The sequence below is a fragment of the Colossoma macropomum genome, unplaced genomic scaffold, assembly GCF_904425465.1.
Source record: "Colossoma macropomum unplaced genomic scaffold, Colossoma_macropomum, whole genome shotgun sequence".
Taxonomy (NCBI): Eukaryota; Metazoa; Chordata; class Actinopteri; order Characiformes; family Serrasalmidae; genus Colossoma; species Colossoma macropomum.
Window position 1 is genome coordinate 32,637,439 of NW_023494804.1, and position 18,581 is coordinate 32,656,019.

An 18,581-nucleotide genomic window follows, 5' to 3' on the forward strand; every position below is an offset into this window, starting at 1 on the left:
GAGCCGAGCAGCGCAGACGGTCAGCAGAGACCCAGGAGTTCAGAAATCAGGGTCCGTCACTGGGATTGAGCAACGGCTCTGTCTTTCTTTCTTTTTCTTTCTTTCTTTCTTTCTTCCTTCCTTTCTTTTTCTCTCTCTCTTTCTTTCTTTACTTTCTTCATTTTTTCTTTCTTTCCATTTTTCTCTCTCTTTCTGTCTCTTTTCTTTCTTTCTTTCTTTCTTTTTCTCTCTCTTTCTTTCTTTACTTTCTTCATTTTTTCTTTCTTTCCATTTTTCTCTCTCTTTCTGTCTCTCTTTTCTTTCTGTCTTTCTCTCTTTCTCTCTCTCTCTCTCTCTCTCTTTCTTTCTTTACTTTCTTCATTTTTTCTTTCTTTCCATTTTTCTCTCTCTTTCTGTCTCTTTTCTTTCATTTCTTTCTTTCTTTCTTTTTTCTTTCTTTCCATTTTCTCTCTTTCTGCCTCTTTTCTTTCTTTCTTTCTTTCCATTTTTCTCTCTCTTTCTGTCTCTCTTTTCTTTCTTTCTTTCTTTCTTTCTTTTTTCTCTCTTTCTTTACTTTCTTCATTTTTTCTTTCCATTTTTCTCTCTCTTTTTGTCTCTTTTTTCTTTTTTTCTTTCTTTTTTCTTTCCATTTTCTCTCTTTTCTTTCTTCATTTCTTCCTTTCTTTCTTTCTTTCTTTCTTTCTTTCTTTGCATTTTCTCTCTCTTTCTGTCTCTCTTTTCTTTCTTTGTTCATTCTTTCAATTTCTCTCTCTCTCTCTCTCTCTCTCTCTCTCTCTCTAAATGAATGAATTATCCAGAGATGTTGAAAAATCAGTCGAATGACTATCGATACTCTGTAAATCATGATAAATGCATTACCTTATTTTTTGTTCACTAATTTGTTCAGATAACCAAAATAAAGACAGTAACACAGTAACAACTGTTCATTATATAATCCTGTGAGTCCCACAGATGGAAAAGTGTTTTGCCCAAAAAGCTTCCCAGCATCCTCAGCAGTTGTGTCGGTTTCTGTTCACTCTTATTTTTCTACTTTATGAATATAATTCCCTTTGCAAATGTTATTTTTGTGTCACATCATACTCACATTAAATTTGAAGTTTGCAAGCATTTTACATGTGTTTGTTCTTCTCATCATGATGGTGTTTTGTGTTTAGGTTTACCAGCTCAGTCTGGAACCATTAATGCCAACAGAATAGCAAATATGCATTAATCCATTAGAGATCTTAGAAATGAATGAGACTGTTTTTTTAAGCCATTCACTCTTGTAAAAGTAGAGCCCTGCCAGCTCAATGGAAACCATTTATAAGGATTAGGCTGTTTGACTTGACTTGCTGCAGGAGTGTAGATCACTGAACATTAAAAAGCATTTATAACTCATATATAAAGTTAGTTCAATTTGAACCTGTTAATTACTGCTTCGAGGCTATAAGTTTGCTATATATATATATATATATATATATATATATATATATATATATATATATATATTGCTTTATTAAAGGATTCATACAGTAACATAACTTACAACAACCAACAGCCAGGGGTGCTTACACGTTAAATAAATCATAATCAACATATTATTCCAAAGTCCTTTTTGCTTTCTTGTTTTTTTATATTTTTGTGCCATATTCCTTAAGCTCACGGCGGAAATGTGTAAAGTTTGGCTTGTAATCAGACCATCTCTTCTTACGTAAATGATATTTACCCATAATAATTAAGTATTGTACAAAAAAAGTACTTTAACATCTAATCTGTCCATAAAAAAATAGATAATAAACATCCACTGTGACACAGTGTCCAGTCTTTCTTCTTACAAAGTTTTCCACATCAGTCCAAAACACTTTAGTATGAGTATGTTGGCATAACAGATGGATAATTGTCTGTGCTTTATTCCAGTATATGTTCCCAAATACAAAAGACCAATATGGAGTTGATGTGGAGGTGGTTGAGACCCACAGATATCTGGGTGTGCAGTTGGACAACAAGCTGGACTGGAGCTGTAACACTCTTGTGGTGTACAAGAGAGGCCAAAGCCATCTCCACTTCCTAGGGAGGCTCAGGTCTTTTGGTGTGAGCACTAAGCTCCTATGGTCATTCTACCAGTCTGCTGTAGCTGAGTGCTTTACTCTATGCTGTTGTGTTCTGGAGCAGCAGCACCAACAACAGTGCTCTGAACAAAATAAACACACTTATTAAGAAGGCTGGCTCTGTTGTTGGAGCCAAGCTGGACTCTCTGGAGGTTGTGGCAGAACAGAGGATGCTCAACAATCTGTTAGCCATGTTGGACAACTCCTCACACTCCCTGCTTGCTACACTGGATAAACAGAGAAGCTCATTCAGGTCAGACTGTTACAGCTGCGCTGTGTTAAAGAGGCTGTGTGAGATCTTTCTTACCCACTGATATACGGCTCTACAGCGGGTCTCCTTACTGCAGAGACGGTACTGATCTCCTGCTGTCTGAACTGAGCTGAACCTCATCACTATATCACCTCTCTTGTTAATACACACTGCAATATATCATAACTACCACTGTAATGACACTCACTGCGCACTGTACACTGTAATATAGATGCAACTCCGAGTTAGTTATATCTATAATCATTGTGCTTTTAGTTTACCTCATACCACTCAGTGCCTGCTGTCATGTAAATACAACAAATCTGTCTCATATGCCATGTAAATATGCAAATAGATATACTTTTATTTTATTTCTCTTGTACTTTAACTTGTCTAGATTTATTTCTATTTTCTATTTTCTGCATAGTTTATGTAAGTTTGTGTGGAATTATATGTCTTGCTACTGAAACACAGCAATTTCCCTTCGGGATCAATAAAGTTCTATCTATCTACCTGTCCATCTATCTATCTATCTGTCTGTCTGTCTGTCTATCTATTCATCTTTCTAACTGTCTATCTATCTATCTATCTATCTATCTATCTATCTATCTATCTATGTATCTATCTATCTCTCTCTCGCTCTCTCTCTGTCTGTCTGTCTATCTATCTATCTGTCTCTCTCTATGTCTATCTATCTATCTATCTATCTATCTATCTATCTATCTATCTATCTATCTATCTATCTATCTATCTATCTCTCTGTCTGTCTGTCTGTCTATCTATCTATCTATCTATCTATCTATCTATCTATCTATCTATCTCTCTCTCTCTCTGTCTATCTGTCTCTCTGTCTGTCTATCTATCTATCTATCTATCTATCTATCTATCTATCTATCTCTCTCGCTCTCTCTCTGTCTGTCTATCTATCTATCTGTCTCTCTCTATGTCTGTCTATCTATCTATCTATCTATCTATCTATCTATCTATCTATCTATCTATCTCTCTGTCTGTCTGTCTGTCTATCTATCTATCTATCTATCTATCTCTCTCTCTCTCTCTCTCTCTCTCTCTCTCTCTCTGTGTCTATCTGTCTCTCTGTCTATCTAGCTATCTATCTATCTATCTATCTGTCTGTCTGTATGTCTATCTGTCTATCTATATGTCTGTCTATGGTTGTTTATAAATTCTTTCATTAGATATTACTTTCCTAATATATTTGTTTGTACACTACAAACAGTAAAAAGACCACTCCCTGTGACGTTTGCTTGATTTTTTTTAGTCAACCCATTTCAGTTCGATTCGATCGTTGATCCACTTCTCGTCCTGTGACTCTCGTTCTCCGTGTCTCGGCCATCGACCCTCGTCCTGTCTTTTCTTAGCCGCACGCCGTCGTTGAGCTGCAGCGGCTCGCAGCGCCAGTCCGGAGTCTGAACCCTCAGCATGGCTCTCCACGTCCCCAAAGCGCCGGGCTTCGCCCAGATGTTGAAGGATGGCGCGAAGGTACGGCTTGGTAGCTTTATAAGTCAGACAGTGAAATAACGGAGCGAGCCGGGCGCTGTGGGTAGCTACGTTAGCATGCTAACTAGCGTGAATCATGTGGGTGGAGATTTCTAGAACAGGGCCCAAAACTCAACATCCTCACCCAGATACTTCAGACAAGTAGCTGGTTTATTTATGTGTGTAGTTCAAAAGTTGTTTCCTTTACGCTGAATGGCCACCGTGTCCTAAATATAAGAGTAAACGTGTATTTTGTAAGATTAGCTAGTTGCTACTTAAGCATGTGCGTTCACCGGCAACCTGCGGTTAGCCGGTTAGCTAGTTAGCCAGTTAGCTTATGACAGTAATAGTGATCAGAAACAGTTCTGATGTGTGATGTTTAGTAACAGTACAAAAGAAGCAGATATTAATATCAGACAGTACGCAATAATACTGTGCTGGTCAATTGTCTACTTAACGGTTTTACCTTTTAATGTCTTCTTTCCAGTCAAATAGATGGGTGATGTCATTTTAAACCCTTATAATAAAAGAAGTTGAACTCAATTCTTTTTGTCTACTGAAAATCGACCAATTTTTCCACAAATCTGGGCTATAAACTGTAAACAGATGGCGTCTCTTCAGTGATCTGCTCTGTAAACATTATTTTTATAAAATAATACAAAGAGCGTCTAAGATTTTTGGCTTTCATGAGTGAATTGTAAGCATATATCAATATGTCTTTACTTTTGACAGTAATAGTGACCAGAAACAGTTCTGATGTGTGATGTGATACGTTCAGTAACAGTAAAAAAAAAAGCAGATATTAATATCAGACAGTACGCAATAGTGAGCTGGTCAATTGTCTACATAACGGTTTTACCCTTTAATGTGTTCTTTCCAGTCAAATAGATGGGTGATGTAATTTTGAACCCTTATAATAAAACAAGCTGGACGCACAATTCTTTTTCTACTGAAAGTCAACCCAGAAATAGAAATCTGGGCTATAAACAGATGGCGTCTCTTCAGTGATCTGCTCTCTAAACATTATTTTTTATAAAATAATACAAAGAGCGTCTAAGATTTTTGGCTTTCAGCAGTAAATTGTAAGCATATAGCAATATGTGTTTACTTTTGACAGTAATAGTGACCAGAAACTTCTGATGTGTGATGTGATACGTTTAGTAACAGTAAAAAAAAAAAAAATGACAGTAATAGTGATCAGAAACAGTTGGGCGGTATTCAGTTCATGTAACGTGTGATGTGGTACATTTAGTAACAGTAAAAAAAGAAGCGCTTTAATATCAGACAGTACGCAATAATAGTGGCTGGTCAATTGTCTACATAATGTTTTTACCCTTTAATCCCAGTAACCAGAGAGATAAACCAGTCTGGGTAGAATGGCTGAGGTATTAGTTTGGCACTGACAAATGGGATGGTTAGTTTTGGAAAGTAGATGCTATGGGATGACAAGGGATCTTCTTTACAAAGTAGATCTCTTTACATAGTAGATCCTTTATATGCAGTGGTGTATACGGACAACATTCAGAGCAGCAGAGCTTCTGGAGTGTTTTGCCTACCAGCGCCTGAATCAGAAACAGGGCGTGGGGCATCTACAGCAGCAGTTTTATGGGTTAAATGCAGTTTTCAGCCGGCTGTATTAAAATTCAACATGCAAATTTAATTTTAAGTTGAAATACAGTTTCATCAAAAGGATGACCAATTTTGGTTGGTGATGCTTGCTGCTTTGTTTTCACTCCTAATAGTCTCAGTAGACACAGAGCTCAAATTTGTCTCGTCTGATCAGCATTATTCAGGTCTGGAGGAGGCCGTTTTCAGAAACATCCAGGCATGCAAGGAGCTGGCTCAGACTACAAGAACTGCATACGGACCCAATGGTGAGGTGTTTACATCACATTTTAACTTGTTTCAGAGGCCACTCTGGCTACCTTTTGTGCCTAAGTTAATTTTTTTTATATATTTTCCAGGCATGAACAAAATGGTCATCAACCACTTGGAGAAACTCTTTGTCACCAGTGATGCTGCCACCATTCTGAGAGAGCTTGAGGTGAGTTTAGATTCTTGTACCAGTGTCGGGACCAAAGGCTATCCCCTTCAACCCCAGGCCTCCAATATAATATTATTAAAAAAGAAATCTCTTAATACTGGCTAACACTTACACTAGTAACTGTTTTAAGTCCAAGTTCTCAAAAGATGTCAAAAAGGAAAAAGATTTCAGGCGCTGAGTTGGTAGAAAGAGGGAAAAAGGCTTCTTCTTTATTCCAGTATGATGGCGCGCAGGTTTCGAGAGACCCAACCGCGCGGTACAGTGTTCTGAGCGCCTTATATGCCCTTATCTGGGGTGTGATGGTGTCACCTCAAACAGGATGTTCCATTAGTCTCCTTTCAAACTTCCCCATCACTTGGCCTCTCTTGACTGGTTTCAGCCAGTTCATACCAGTTTATCTCATCCTACAAGGCCCTACTGAATCAGATATCATATGGACTCATATGGGTTCACTAAGAGTGCACCTGCAAGTGAGGTCATCTAAGTTCATCTGTTTTTGGGAAGCTCCCAGACTGACAGACTATAGCCTAATGCCTTTCCTATGTTACCTCTTAGTGAGAAATTAATATTCCCCTTGTAGTCAATGCTTAACTGTTTGATTATTGATTAAATGTCTAATGTATTTATTTATTGATTAAGGGTGTATTTATTCAAAATCTTCCATCACCAGAATGCACCTTTTCAGTTTTCGTAGTACACAACATAAAGATAAAAAAATCGCTTATTTATTTATTTTCTTCTTCCCCTTTTAGGTCCAGCACCCAGCTGCTAAGATGATTGTGATGGCATCCCACATGCAGGAGCAGGAGGTGGGAGATGGGACTAACTTTGTCCTGGTGTTTGCTGGTGCTCTGCTGGAGCTGGCAGAGGAGCTGCTCCGAATGGGTCTCTCGGTGTCTGAGGTGAGGAACTGTAAATTGTAGTATTCCTTACTGTCTGGACCACCAGGCTGTTGTATAAACATGGTTTACTTTGTACAAACAACAGAAAGGCCTCACTCAGTTAGTGCCGTCAGGGTGTTTGTGTGACACCTAATAAAGTAACTGAATGCATGCCCATCTTGGAGTGCTGTGTGCCCAGTGTAGTCTTGTCTGAGTTTTCATGGATATAACACAGAGATGAGTAGAACTGGGATTTTATTAGGAGTGGCCTGAATAACTGATATACTTAGTTATTCATTTATTATACAGGGTGTCCCAAAAATTGCTATCATTTGAGATGTGAATATCTGAGTAATTACATGTCGTAGGCAAACAAAATTAAATAGGCTTCATGTTGAACAATACAAGCTTTATCAAAATCTGAACAAGAAATTCAGACGGATGTAGATTTTATTACCGATTTCACAGCTTCACAAATGTAATATCTTCCGATACTGGTGGTTGTCCAGATCCCTCTGTCCTGCACAGACAGCGTTCCTCTTTGAATTTTTTATGCCATGCCTAAATCTGCTTTCTAGTTGGTGCATTTTTATTGAATTTTCACGAAAATGCTGCTGCACACTCTTGTTTGACTGTGTTCGAGCATATTCTAACACACTAAATGCCTTTTCATTTTTGAGATCATTTGAGGGAGAATTGGCTGTTATTAGACTATGAAATGATGTCAATTTTCTATGTATTTTTATGTTGTTAACCATTTAGATCCTACCCGACTTCTCGAAAACATTTTATCATAAAACCAGAATAAAATGGCAGTTACTCAATAATAAATGTGTTATTCGGCTAAAAAATCTTGTCATACCTCGTGAACATTAGCTAAAGGCTCAGCGCTGCCAAAGCGCCTCTATGATCTTCCAAGTCACTCCTTTTACAGGACTGAAGCAATATGTTAGTGAAGGAAATTGAGATGGCAAAAAAAAACATTAAAACAAAGAGAGAGAGGCACATTTATTTGTTTGGCTCTAGTTTTGACTGATAAACGACATTCAGCTAAAGAAGCTGTGCATTTTTGTCAATTCCAGTTTCTCTAATGCCAATAACAAAGCGTGACCGTGATGATGCACAGGCTTTTTCTAATTTAAAACTGGCTCCCGTTCAGAATTGTGTGTTTGTGGACATCCCCAGTAAATAATGCATTTGGTCATGGATATTGTGGTGACTGGGGGCAAGGCGGGGTATATTATGGTCTTGCAAGGCTCCTGGGTTCTAGCATCTTAGGAGGCCCACCAAACTCTATCGATTACACTAAACAAATGACCTGAAATTACCTATAAAGTAGATTAAACAGTAGTTGACATTTGTTTTGTCAGCCGTGTATTTTCTTGGGAGAATAATCAAAATTAGCTTTTATAACCGTTCATGTGCTAATGCTTACGTCAGCACTGGATTTGACCCAAGTATTATGAGCCTTGTGAGAACCATGTGGCCTGAGGCCTCCCCAGGCCTTTGGCAGTCAGAGGCCCTTGGGCACTGACCCCACTGGCACCGGTCAGTAAAGTGAAAGATATGATTTAATACATTTTTTTTTTCCTGCCCAGGTCATTGAGGGCTATGAGATGGCCTGCAAAAAGGCTCTGGAAATTCTTCCTGACCTCGTTTGCACCTCTGCTAAAAACCTGCATGACTTGGCTGAGGCTACCGCTATGATTCGTACTGCTGTGATGAGCAAACAGTACGGAAACGAAGACTTCCTTGCCGATCTCATCGCGCAAGCCTGTGGTAAGAGCTGATCGGCCAATAACGTCCAGGATTGTATCTAATGTTGCTGGAACCTTCTAACTATTAAAGTCTTCACTTGCTTAAGTTAGGTCTTGATCTGTTCCTTTCACAGTGTCCATCTTCCCCGAGTCCGGCAATTTCAATGTAGATAATGTTCGAGTGTGTAAGATTTTGGTGAGTCATAACTCAGTGTTGTTTTCTGTCTATATTGTTGACAGTATTTTAGTATGTGTTTGGTTATCGGCATGTTTTGTATTCTGATGCTGATTATTTGTACATGAAGGGTTCTGGTCTGAATGCCTCATCAATGCTGCATGGAATGGTTTTCAAGAAGGAGACTGAAGGAGACATCACATCAGTTAAAGATGCCAAAATCGCTGTATTTTCTTGTCCGTTCGACTGCATGGTTACTGAGACCAAGGTAAGCCTAGTGTTCAAAAATGAGTGTGTGATTAGAATAAGTGCTGCTTCTTTATCTCTGAATGCAGATAGATTCCTGTGTATTGTGGGAAGCATGATTTTTAATAATTAAAGTTATAATGGTGATTAATGTTTTAATGAAATAATTAAGAGTTTTGTTTAAAATGTCGTTTTTAATTTGAAGTTTTGTTATAAATGGGGATGTACGCTGATAATCAGCTAGGGGTGTAATGATTCGGTTTGGATCAGACCTCCTTTTTTGTGGGGGGGGTGAGTAAGAAAAAAAACATGGAAAAAATGTCTTTTATTAAATTGCCAACGGCACATTAGTGCTGGGCGATGTGGCCTCAAATCAATATCACGATTAATTGAATGTTTTACCTCGATTCCGATTATTTTGTTTTTGTTTGGTTTTCTGCCCTCATAGTTCACTGACAAGGTTTGTGCTGTAAATATGTTCCGCATATCTTAATGTAAATCGTCTCAACACCCAGATCGGAATTCACACGACTTTTATGTCAAACCAATTTGATATTCATCATAATTTCATTCTGCTGAGACCTCAGAAACACTTGGGGTGATATTTCTGTACAAACATTAGAAGAGACTCGTCCACAAACCCTCCGTGTTCGAAGAGATTTAGAATGAAATGGCCGAACGCGGCTGCAGGAGAACGAGGCTGCAGCGCCAAAGAACAGTTAAAAGTCTGAAAGCAAAGTTTAAAGAATACGATGATGCGAACGAAAGAAGTGGCCGCGCCCTTTTTACGGTGAGCTGAACACATTCTGGGTGGTGAGCCCAGCTCTCATTCAGTGAAGCTTCATGACGGCTTCTGTGGTGCTGGTGAAGATGAAGCTGATCCTCCGGGAGCGACTGGCGTTCGTTGGCAGTCGTGATTGTTGGATGAGCCGTGTGAAGCTCTGTTCTTTATGCATGTGGGTCGGTTTAGGAGCTGATCTGTTCAGACTGATGTCGCATACAGATCACATTTAAAAGATAATCTGAACAGCCGAACAAAAAAATCTGATTTGGGCCACTTTTACCTGCTGTGTGAATGTAGCCTTAGCTTCAGTGTCACAGACTGGACGTGGAAGTTTTAAGGGGACAGTATATGAACACACAGAATTGGGAAAGGATTAATAGAATTAAAAAAAATCTAAATAGCCGACATTGGCAAGATTACGTCGCTTAGAGGTTCTGAACGTCTGTTTCGATTACTTTTCCATTAATCGTCCAGCTCTATAACATAGTACATTGTACATTAATGTCACATAAACTAACGTAATGAGAGCTCAGCAGCTGGTTGGGGTGGGGCAGAGGGATGTATCACTGTTCGTACCTCGGACATATGTTTTGCGGTTTTGGTCTCGGTTTCAGAATCATTACACCCTTAATATCAGCAGATAATTACTTAAAAATACTGTCTGTCAGACAAGTCGATTTGACCCATATTTCAGGCTGATATTTGATGAAGTGTTTATTATATTCTGGACGATCAGAACATTTATACAATGTCAAGCCTTTTTTGTATCTCCAACAGATATTTACATGAAAAATATTGCATATCTGCATCGATTTCTGTATCGGTTCAGCTCTAATTGTGAAAGGTCAATGATTTTCAGCCTATTTCAAAATACGTAACGAGAAATTAAATGATATCCCACAGAATTTTGTGAAATGAGATGGCAAAGATTAGCAAAGGGTTCTTAATTGATAAATCTGCTCATATGTTGTGAATGAATTCATATAGAGAGATTTAGCTGACTATAGGTCTAAATTAGCATATCAGCCAAAAAGTCACATTTCTTTTTGTTTTATCAGCTATTCAGACTAGTTTGATTTGCATTGGCATTCGTACACATCATCTAAATTTCTTCAGGAAGTTTGCTTACTGAACTTGTAGCCATTGTACAACATTCACGCTACTTCAGGTTTTGTCTGAGTGGTATTTCACAAGCAGAAATCTTTTGCATTCATCAATGCCAGCATTAGCCTTCGCTGATTCTGTGTAGTTTGGTAACCTGCCAGGGTATCTAGTGGGTGATACAGATATACCTGCCAAACGGTGGGTTGTGGCTGTTAATCACTCCTGTCTATAAATAACCACTGTGGCTGTATCCTCCTCTCAGGGCACAGTGTTGATAAAGAATGCTGAGGAGCTGATGAACTTCAGCAAAGGGGAGGAAGACCTGATGGAGGCGCAGGTGAAGGCCATTGCTGGCGTCGGTGCTAACGTGGTGGTGACCGGGGGCAAGGTGGCAGATATGGCTTTACATTACGCCAACAAGTACCAGCTCATGGTAGTCCGGTGAGAAGACAGTGTTTACATATTGGAGGATGTACAAACACTAGAAGTGTTAACCTTTATGCCCCCCAGTTTATGGGTGTGAATGTTCATAAACTCAGTGTGTTGTGTTTTGTGTTCTTTGTCAAGGCTCAACTCCAAATGGGATCTTAGAAGGTTATGCAAAACTGTTGGTGCTGTAGCTTTGCCTAGAATGGTGAGTCTTACTCTTAATTCTACCCTCATGCTTCTATCACCAGGTTCCTATCTCCCAGAACAGGTTCAACCTCAGCAGGGTTCTAGACTAACGCTGCATTTACACTGTTCCGGGACGTCGACGGACGTGAATGCACCCCCCCTCTGCAGCTGGCCGCATATGGGCGTTAACAAATGTTCTCTGCGTCATCCAATTAAATCACGTCCTGCTTAGTCAAATTTTAATGAATAAATGTGCAATCAAAAAACTAATTTAGTAAGTTATTAATTACAAATATGTATAGAAGAAGTGATTAGAGCTTGTGTTCAACATCGGCTGTTTCCTCGGATATTTATCTGCCTGTATGATTCATCTTAGTACAAAATAATGAACGTGATCAAACCCTCAAATACATCTTACACCGTGTTATTTTGAGTGTACTTTAACTGAGCTTTGATGTAGGCATCAGTATAAAAAGATACTATAGTTTTATTAAATAGGAAAGGGTTTTATGCAGTCTTGTAGACTCTAACTTTAGTCTACAAATGTTTGTGAGCTTCATAACATTAACTAAACTAGCTAGAGAGCAGCATATAAGCTAACAAAAGCAAAATGTTCTAATAAAGTGATGTATTAATATTTTTCAAAACCCACCAAAGACACCAACAATCAGCCTTTCTCCATGCATCATTGCGTTGATCCGAGCCCCTGTAATTTGGCAGGATGGATCAAAAAGGACAGGGAACCCTGAAACTGCAATAATGAGCTTTTCCTCTGTGCTCCACCGGAACGTTTGAATGCGAACGAATGTTTCATACATTGCATTGTGAACACTTAGCGCGCAAACACTGGCCATCTTCTGATTGGATAGACATGTCGCATTGGCTGGATTGATCTGCATAAACTGCAGCTCGGCCCAGCTTTTCGCCGCACCGAATCCCCCAGACTCAATGTGCTGGACCCATCATGTACTGCGCGGCCACGTTTGGCGGAACCAACGCTTTCCATTGAAAACGAATAAGATGCGTTGCGTTGCGTTGACGCGCCAGAGCAGTGTAAATGCAGCGTAAGGCTGGCTTTGTGCGGCTGAACATTTATGTTCTGAGATGCATGCATAAAACATTTAATTGCTCCACTAGTTAGCCAGATTACTTGCTCATATTTTGATATATCATAACCTTCGCGCTATTAAGTCACATGAGGTAATGTACATATTTGCAGCATTTCTAGCATTGTTTATTTTTTTCAAGGTGACATTTATGTTCATTCTATATCTCTATTAGTCATTTTTGCATCTAACTAAGGTTCTCTGTGTATTTGAGTTTTTATTTTTGTGTACGTTAAGCCTTTGATAATTAATGTTTAATTAGCCATTTTAGTTACGGCCTATTTGATATCTTGATCATCTTGTTCATGCAAGATCATCACATTAACTGCAGGCTAACGGTGAGTAAATCACATTAACAGCAGCCTAAAAAAGGATAAATGGTGTCAAAAGCAGCCATTTAAACAGCTCTTACCAGTAGCTGGATAGTTAACACAGCTAGATACATTAGCTTTGAGAAACACACATTTGGGTACCACGGCTGAGGAAACTTAACAAAACTGAACCGTATCCTGTTTTATTTCCCTTTCCACTGATCAGTGTATGTAGCTCGGTTAAAAAGGGATCCACCGTTGCGAGATAGCAAATCCAGAATTAGGTCATAGTAAGGTTAGCAGACCAAGCAAGAAATCCTGCTTCGTCACACAGGCCCAGGTTAAACTGTAAATAAATAGTAATGCAGTTGCTCAGTTTCTGGCATCTACATCTGCCTTGTTTACTTTCCCTAGACTGTTCCTACTCCAGAGGAGATGGGGCATTGTGACAGTGTGTGCCTGACCGAGGTCGGAGACACCCAGGTTGTAGTGTTCAAGCACGGTAAGAGTTATCAAATCCCTGTATCATAACATTCTTCCTTTTTTTTCCTTTTACATGAACCCCACAACAAGACACTGTCGGAATGACAGGTTTCTAGACAAATAACACATTTTCTAATTCCAGAGAAAGAAGAAGGAGCCATCTCTACGCTGGTGATTCGAGGCTCCACAGATAACCTGATGGATGATATCGAAAGAGCCATTGATGATGGAGTGAACACTTTTAAGGTCCTTGTCAGGGTAAGTCTGCAGCTTTGGACAATTCCACATAATCCCACATTGACCATGGCCGACTCTCTAATCAGGCATCAGGTTTTCTTTTGACGTTCAATTTTGCCTTTATACATTTTTAGGACAAGCGACTGTGTCCTGGTGCCGGAGCTACAGAAATTGAGCTGGCTAAGCAGATCATGTCCTATGGAGAGGTAAGTCAATAACATCACTGCAGTAAAGAATTAACTAATGATGTAACGTTGGTTGAAAGTCTGTATACAGAATCTAATTCCCCGGTTGTGTGTGCGGCAGATGGGAATGTCTGCCTTACCTTGATTTAATAGTGTATGTTGTTTTATTGTGTTCAAAATCTGCAGTCCAAGTTCAAAAGTGATCGTTCTCTACCTTCAACCCACTTGGCAGTCCGCAGCAGTTGTGTATGCGATAAGAAATCTTGGGAAAGATGTCAGAGACGGGAGTGGCTACTCGATTTACACACTACCTTTAGCCCAGAAAAGAGTAGAATCATTTAAAGAGTTAAAACACTTTGTTTAGCAGTGTAACTGTTCCCTAACCATTCATCTTGCTTTCTTAAATCAATGCACTGTCTCTAGCATTGTCAATAGCTTGTGAATTCACAGCCAACAACCAACATTTGGGGCGGTCGTGGGCTGGGGGTTAGGGAACCAGCCTTGCGCCCGGAAGTTCGCGGGTTCGATCCCCTGAGCCGACAGTATGTGACTGAAGTGCCCTTGAGCAAGGCACCTATCCCCCAACTGCTCCCCGGGTGCTGTGAATAGGGCTGCCCACTGCTCTGGGCAAGTGTGCTCACTGCCCCCTAGTGTGTGTGTTCACTAGTGTGTATGTGGTGTTTCACTGCATGGATGGGTTAAAACGCAGAGGTGAAATTTCCTGTTGTGGGACTAATACGGGTCACTTAATCATTAACATGTAAAATCTAATTTTATTTTTTTATTTATTTAATTTAATTTTAAATTTTAATGTTATGGGTGATTCACTTGAGGTAGGACGGTACATATCAGTTTGATTTTTGCCACAGAAAATAGGTCAGGGGTGTCAAACTCAACCGCTAAAAGGGCCATAATAAAAATCTCAACAGATCTGTCGGCCAAAGAGCGTTTATATTTTAATATGCCAAAACGTCATCAGCAAAGTTTAGCCACTAGTTGTGAATCTTCAAATGTTACATGCAAATACTTCACATATTTAGGCTACATTAGCTACAGATAACTTAAATCTCTTTAAATGTCCCCAGGATGTAGGTCTTTTAGACCTGCCTGTGTGTTTGGCCTCGACACCTGACATCTTTTCTTCCTGCAGGTTAATTAATTTTTGGGATCAGTTTCTGAGCTGCTGAGAGTTTATAGTGTTTTATAGCGTTTATGCTGGTTGAACTGCAACTGAAACGCAGCTGGTGTGCTTGGTGATATAACGTGTGCAATTGGGTACAGAACTGCTGTCCCATAAGTTGTTGTTGGGAGTATGCTGGGGATTGTAGTGCTGTTGATTGTGAAATGGGCTAATAGTAATCGAAAGTTCAAATAATTTCGAGGGCAGGATTAGATTGTGCCACGGGCCTGATCGGGCCTGCGGGCTTTGTCTCTTGGACGCATGAGACATAGGTAAACGCTTCTTTGAGTGCCTTCATCCTTAATAAACTCCTTTTCCAAAGGATATGTTAACATTTTTAGATTTGCCTGGGATTAATATAACCGGGGTTGTTTGTGCTGCTTGTTTTAGAGAAGCATGGGGCTGTTTTCTTTTGAATAAAGCTTTAGATTGAGACACGATAAAGCACTGCTGTTTTATAATGAATACTCTATTAAATTGAAAATTGAAATAATAACACGGCAGATTTTCAGCCACTGCTTATTTTTGCTGTATCAAAGCGTATCCAATCGAGACACCACTGTATCATATTGCATTCTGCTCTCCTAGTAGTTTGATTACTTACAATAAGCCCTTTTCCCTGCCTGATGGCCTTGTGTGTTTTGCCAGTCTTGCCCAGGTTTGGAGCAGTACGCCATCAAGAAGTTTGCTGAGGCTTTTGAGGCTGTGCCGCGTGCGTTGGCGGAGAACTCTGGTGTGAAGGGCAACGAGCTGATCTCCAAATTATATGCAGTTCACCATGAGGGCAACAAAAACATGGGCTTTGATATTGAGGTGGGTGTCGGCGTTCATAAAGCCAGTAAACATAGACATTAATCTTTCTTATTTAATCGCCTTTGCTGTTATTTAAACTCTCTTTATTCCTCTTTTTTATAGGGTGAAGGGCCTGCCATGAAGGACATGCTTGAGGCAGGCATTCTGGATCCTTACCTGGTCAAACACTGGGGCATCAAGCTGGCCACCAACGCTGCCATCACTGTCCTCCGGGTTGATCAGGTCAGCTAATACTTCACACTGAGCTGAATACTCATCAGCAACGTTGACAAATCTGTCCATTTGAAACCTTTTTCTATCAGAGAGGCTGCAGAGGTGTTTTCAGCTGATTGTTTGATTGTTATGCGATGTAAATGTGTATCAGATCATTATGGCGAAACCAGCAGGGGGCCCCAAAGCTCCCAAACAGCAAGGCCACTGGGACAAAGATGGATGGGACGAAGAGCCTGATAAATTTGACACACATCATTGATAAGAAACTCCAAAAATGGGACAGGTGCCCCGATACACTTTGTGTGTGCCTAACCACTGGAGTGTGGGAGTGACGTTTGGGAATGCATGCACACACTCACCTTTTGCATCACTGTTGTGTTTATCGATGATACGGTAGACTTTGAGCCGCTAATTGTAAATGTTATCTCAGAAATGACCTCATCACACATTCCTATTCGCATTTTGCAAGAATGAATCAAATCTGGAGTTAAACTGGAATCCTCAGATTTAAAAATCCTGGATTCCTCAGATTTAAAAAAAAGTTATTTTAATGTGAACAAAGGGTTTTGATGGAAAATGTGCCATTCAGGAGGTACTTGCTGACGCTTGCACCTAAAATGCCGGTGAGAGGGACCAGCGGTGAATGACAAATACAAATATTTCCATTTTTATTTGCATTTCAAATGACCAGTGAATCTACGTGTCTTTTCCATTTTTTATATTGTCGCTTTTTTCAAAAAAGTCCCTTTTTTATTGTATAATTTTTTCCGTACCATTTGAGCACACCAACTTCGCTTTACATTTTGTAAACATTTCATAACAAGTGGACCAACAGAAATGCTCTGAAATTGTTCGTCTGGACCAATTCTGACTCAGTAAGCTGCTCTAGAATGGCTCATTTCAAATCAGGCCACTCTAAATCACTTTGTTCACGTCTTAAAGATTTAATTACAGTACATTTAAAGTTTGAAAATTGGTGGAGTCAGCAAAAATGTTTGACCTAAATTTTATTTAGGAGTGAGTCTTAAACATCTAACGATGTTCGACATGGCTTTGGGATTTAACAGTAGTCAGTCATGCATTCTTACATACTGTTAAATGGATATAGACCCTGGACTTTATTATATGCACTATGGAGATGAGGGCAACTGAAAGCACTGGAAATAATGACTCAAGATCAGGTTACTATTGTTATTTGCAAGGCGTGCATCTTAGGTTTGTTGGTTGCTGTTTAATCTGTCATGGAAGCTTGTTCAACTGTTTATCATGGACCAACAGGTGTACGTAGGTGCACCCCTCCAACTTGTGTGTATAGTTTGACACTTTGTTGGCATCATACTAACATTTCTGCCACGATGCACCAAAGCATAGTTTCAGTCATAGTATTTTAAAATGGAAAACTCAGCACTGGCACAGCGAGACTGCATGTTGCATGCACTGAAGCACTTTTTCCTTCCATTAGGGTATCCAATCTTGGCAGTAGCACCTGTTTGGAATAACTGTCCTAAAGAAGGTGAGGTATACGCTTGTCTGGCATGTTCTGACAGGTCTGCATGTGTCTCTCCTGTCCCCACAGATCATCATGGCCAAGCCAGCTGGTGGACCCAGAGCGCCACAGGAGAAGAAAGACTGGGACGAGGACGACTGAGCTAGCCTTGCCTAAACACCTGCGTACCCTGCGTCCCCTCGTCAGCGTTTCGACTGTTGTTTATTTAATATCAACACCTCGTTTTGTATTTTTTTTTTTTTTCTTTAGCACAAGCTTTGGATTCGTTCGTGTGAACAGAAATGGATGGCTCTGTAGTTTTTGTGGTCTCAATAAAAGGCACTTGAGCTGTCACGTATCTGTCAAAGATGGTCCGTTCTGTTTCTTTTAAAGGGGAGATTTTCCTTGAAGTCCAGTTGTGTTTGCCTGAGGTGAGGAAGTCGTCCCCTACTGTGTACAAATTTGCTGATAGGGCTTGCAAGCTAATTGTTAGGTGAAGATATCTTCCCTTAACTGTATGCACGGTCCCTTTTTCCCATGAGTCTTTGGCCATATTTCTAGATGAGTCCACAGCAAACATATATACACTGATCAGCCACATTAAATCCACCTCGTTTCTACACTCATTGTCCATTTTAATCAGCTCCTCTGACCATATAGGTGCACTTTGTAGTTCTACAGTTACAGACTGTAGTCCATCTGTTTCTCTTTGTTAGCCCTGTTCTTCAGTGGTCAGGACCCCCATGGACCCTCACAGAGCAGGTACTGTTTGGGTGGTGGACCATTCTCAGCACTGCAGTAACACTGACGTGGTGGTGGTGGTGTGTTAGTGTGTGTTGCACTAGTATGAGTGGATCAGACACAGCAGTGCTGCTGGAGTTTTTAAACACTGTGTCCACTCACTGTCCACTCTATTAGACACTCCTGCCTTGTCAGTCCACCTTGTAGATGTAAAGTCAGAGACGATAGCTCATCTGCTGCTGCACAGTTTGTGTTGGTCATCCTCTAGTCCTTCATCAGTGGTCACAGGATGTTTCCCACAGGGCACTGTTGACTGGATATTTTTGGTTGGTGGACTATTCTCAGTCCAGCAGTGACACTGAGGTGTTTAAAAACTCCAGTAGCAC

General features: G+C 40.0%; 1 protein-coding gene across 3 annotated transcripts; it reads left to right on the forward strand.

The window, feature by feature from the left end:
- Positions 1 to 3,690: 3,690 nt before the first annotated feature.
- On the forward strand, positions 3,691 to 17,821 carry cct8 (chaperonin containing TCP1, subunit 8 (theta)). 3 transcript variants are annotated; one of them, XM_036594899.1, is made up of 16 exons: positions 3,778 to 3,837; positions 5,618 to 5,708; positions 5,799 to 5,878; positions 6,631 to 6,780; positions 8,358 to 8,538; positions 8,651 to 8,712; positions 8,822 to 8,959; positions 11,088 to 11,266; positions 11,393 to 11,459; positions 13,272 to 13,359; positions 13,483 to 13,598; positions 13,712 to 13,783; positions 15,591 to 15,755; positions 15,858 to 15,977; positions 16,120 to 16,251; positions 17,545 to 17,821. In XM_036594899.1, the coding sequence occupies exons 1-15, from the start codon at positions 3,778 to 3,780 to the stop codon at positions 16,225 to 16,227; spliced, it is 1,677 nt and encodes a 558-aa protein (XP_036450792.1). In that variant the 3' UTR covers positions 16,228 to 16,251; positions 17,545 to 17,821. The 3 variants fall into 3 exon arrangements, with proteins under 3 accessions (XP_036450791.1, XP_036450792.1, XP_036450793.1); XM_036594898.1 differs by lacking the exon at positions 17,545 to 17,821 and having other exon boundaries at positions 3,691 to 3,837; positions 16,120 to 16,233; XM_036594900.1 differs by lacking the exon at positions 16,120 to 16,251.
- The last annotated feature ends 760 nt before the right edge of the window (positions 17,822 to 18,581 follow it).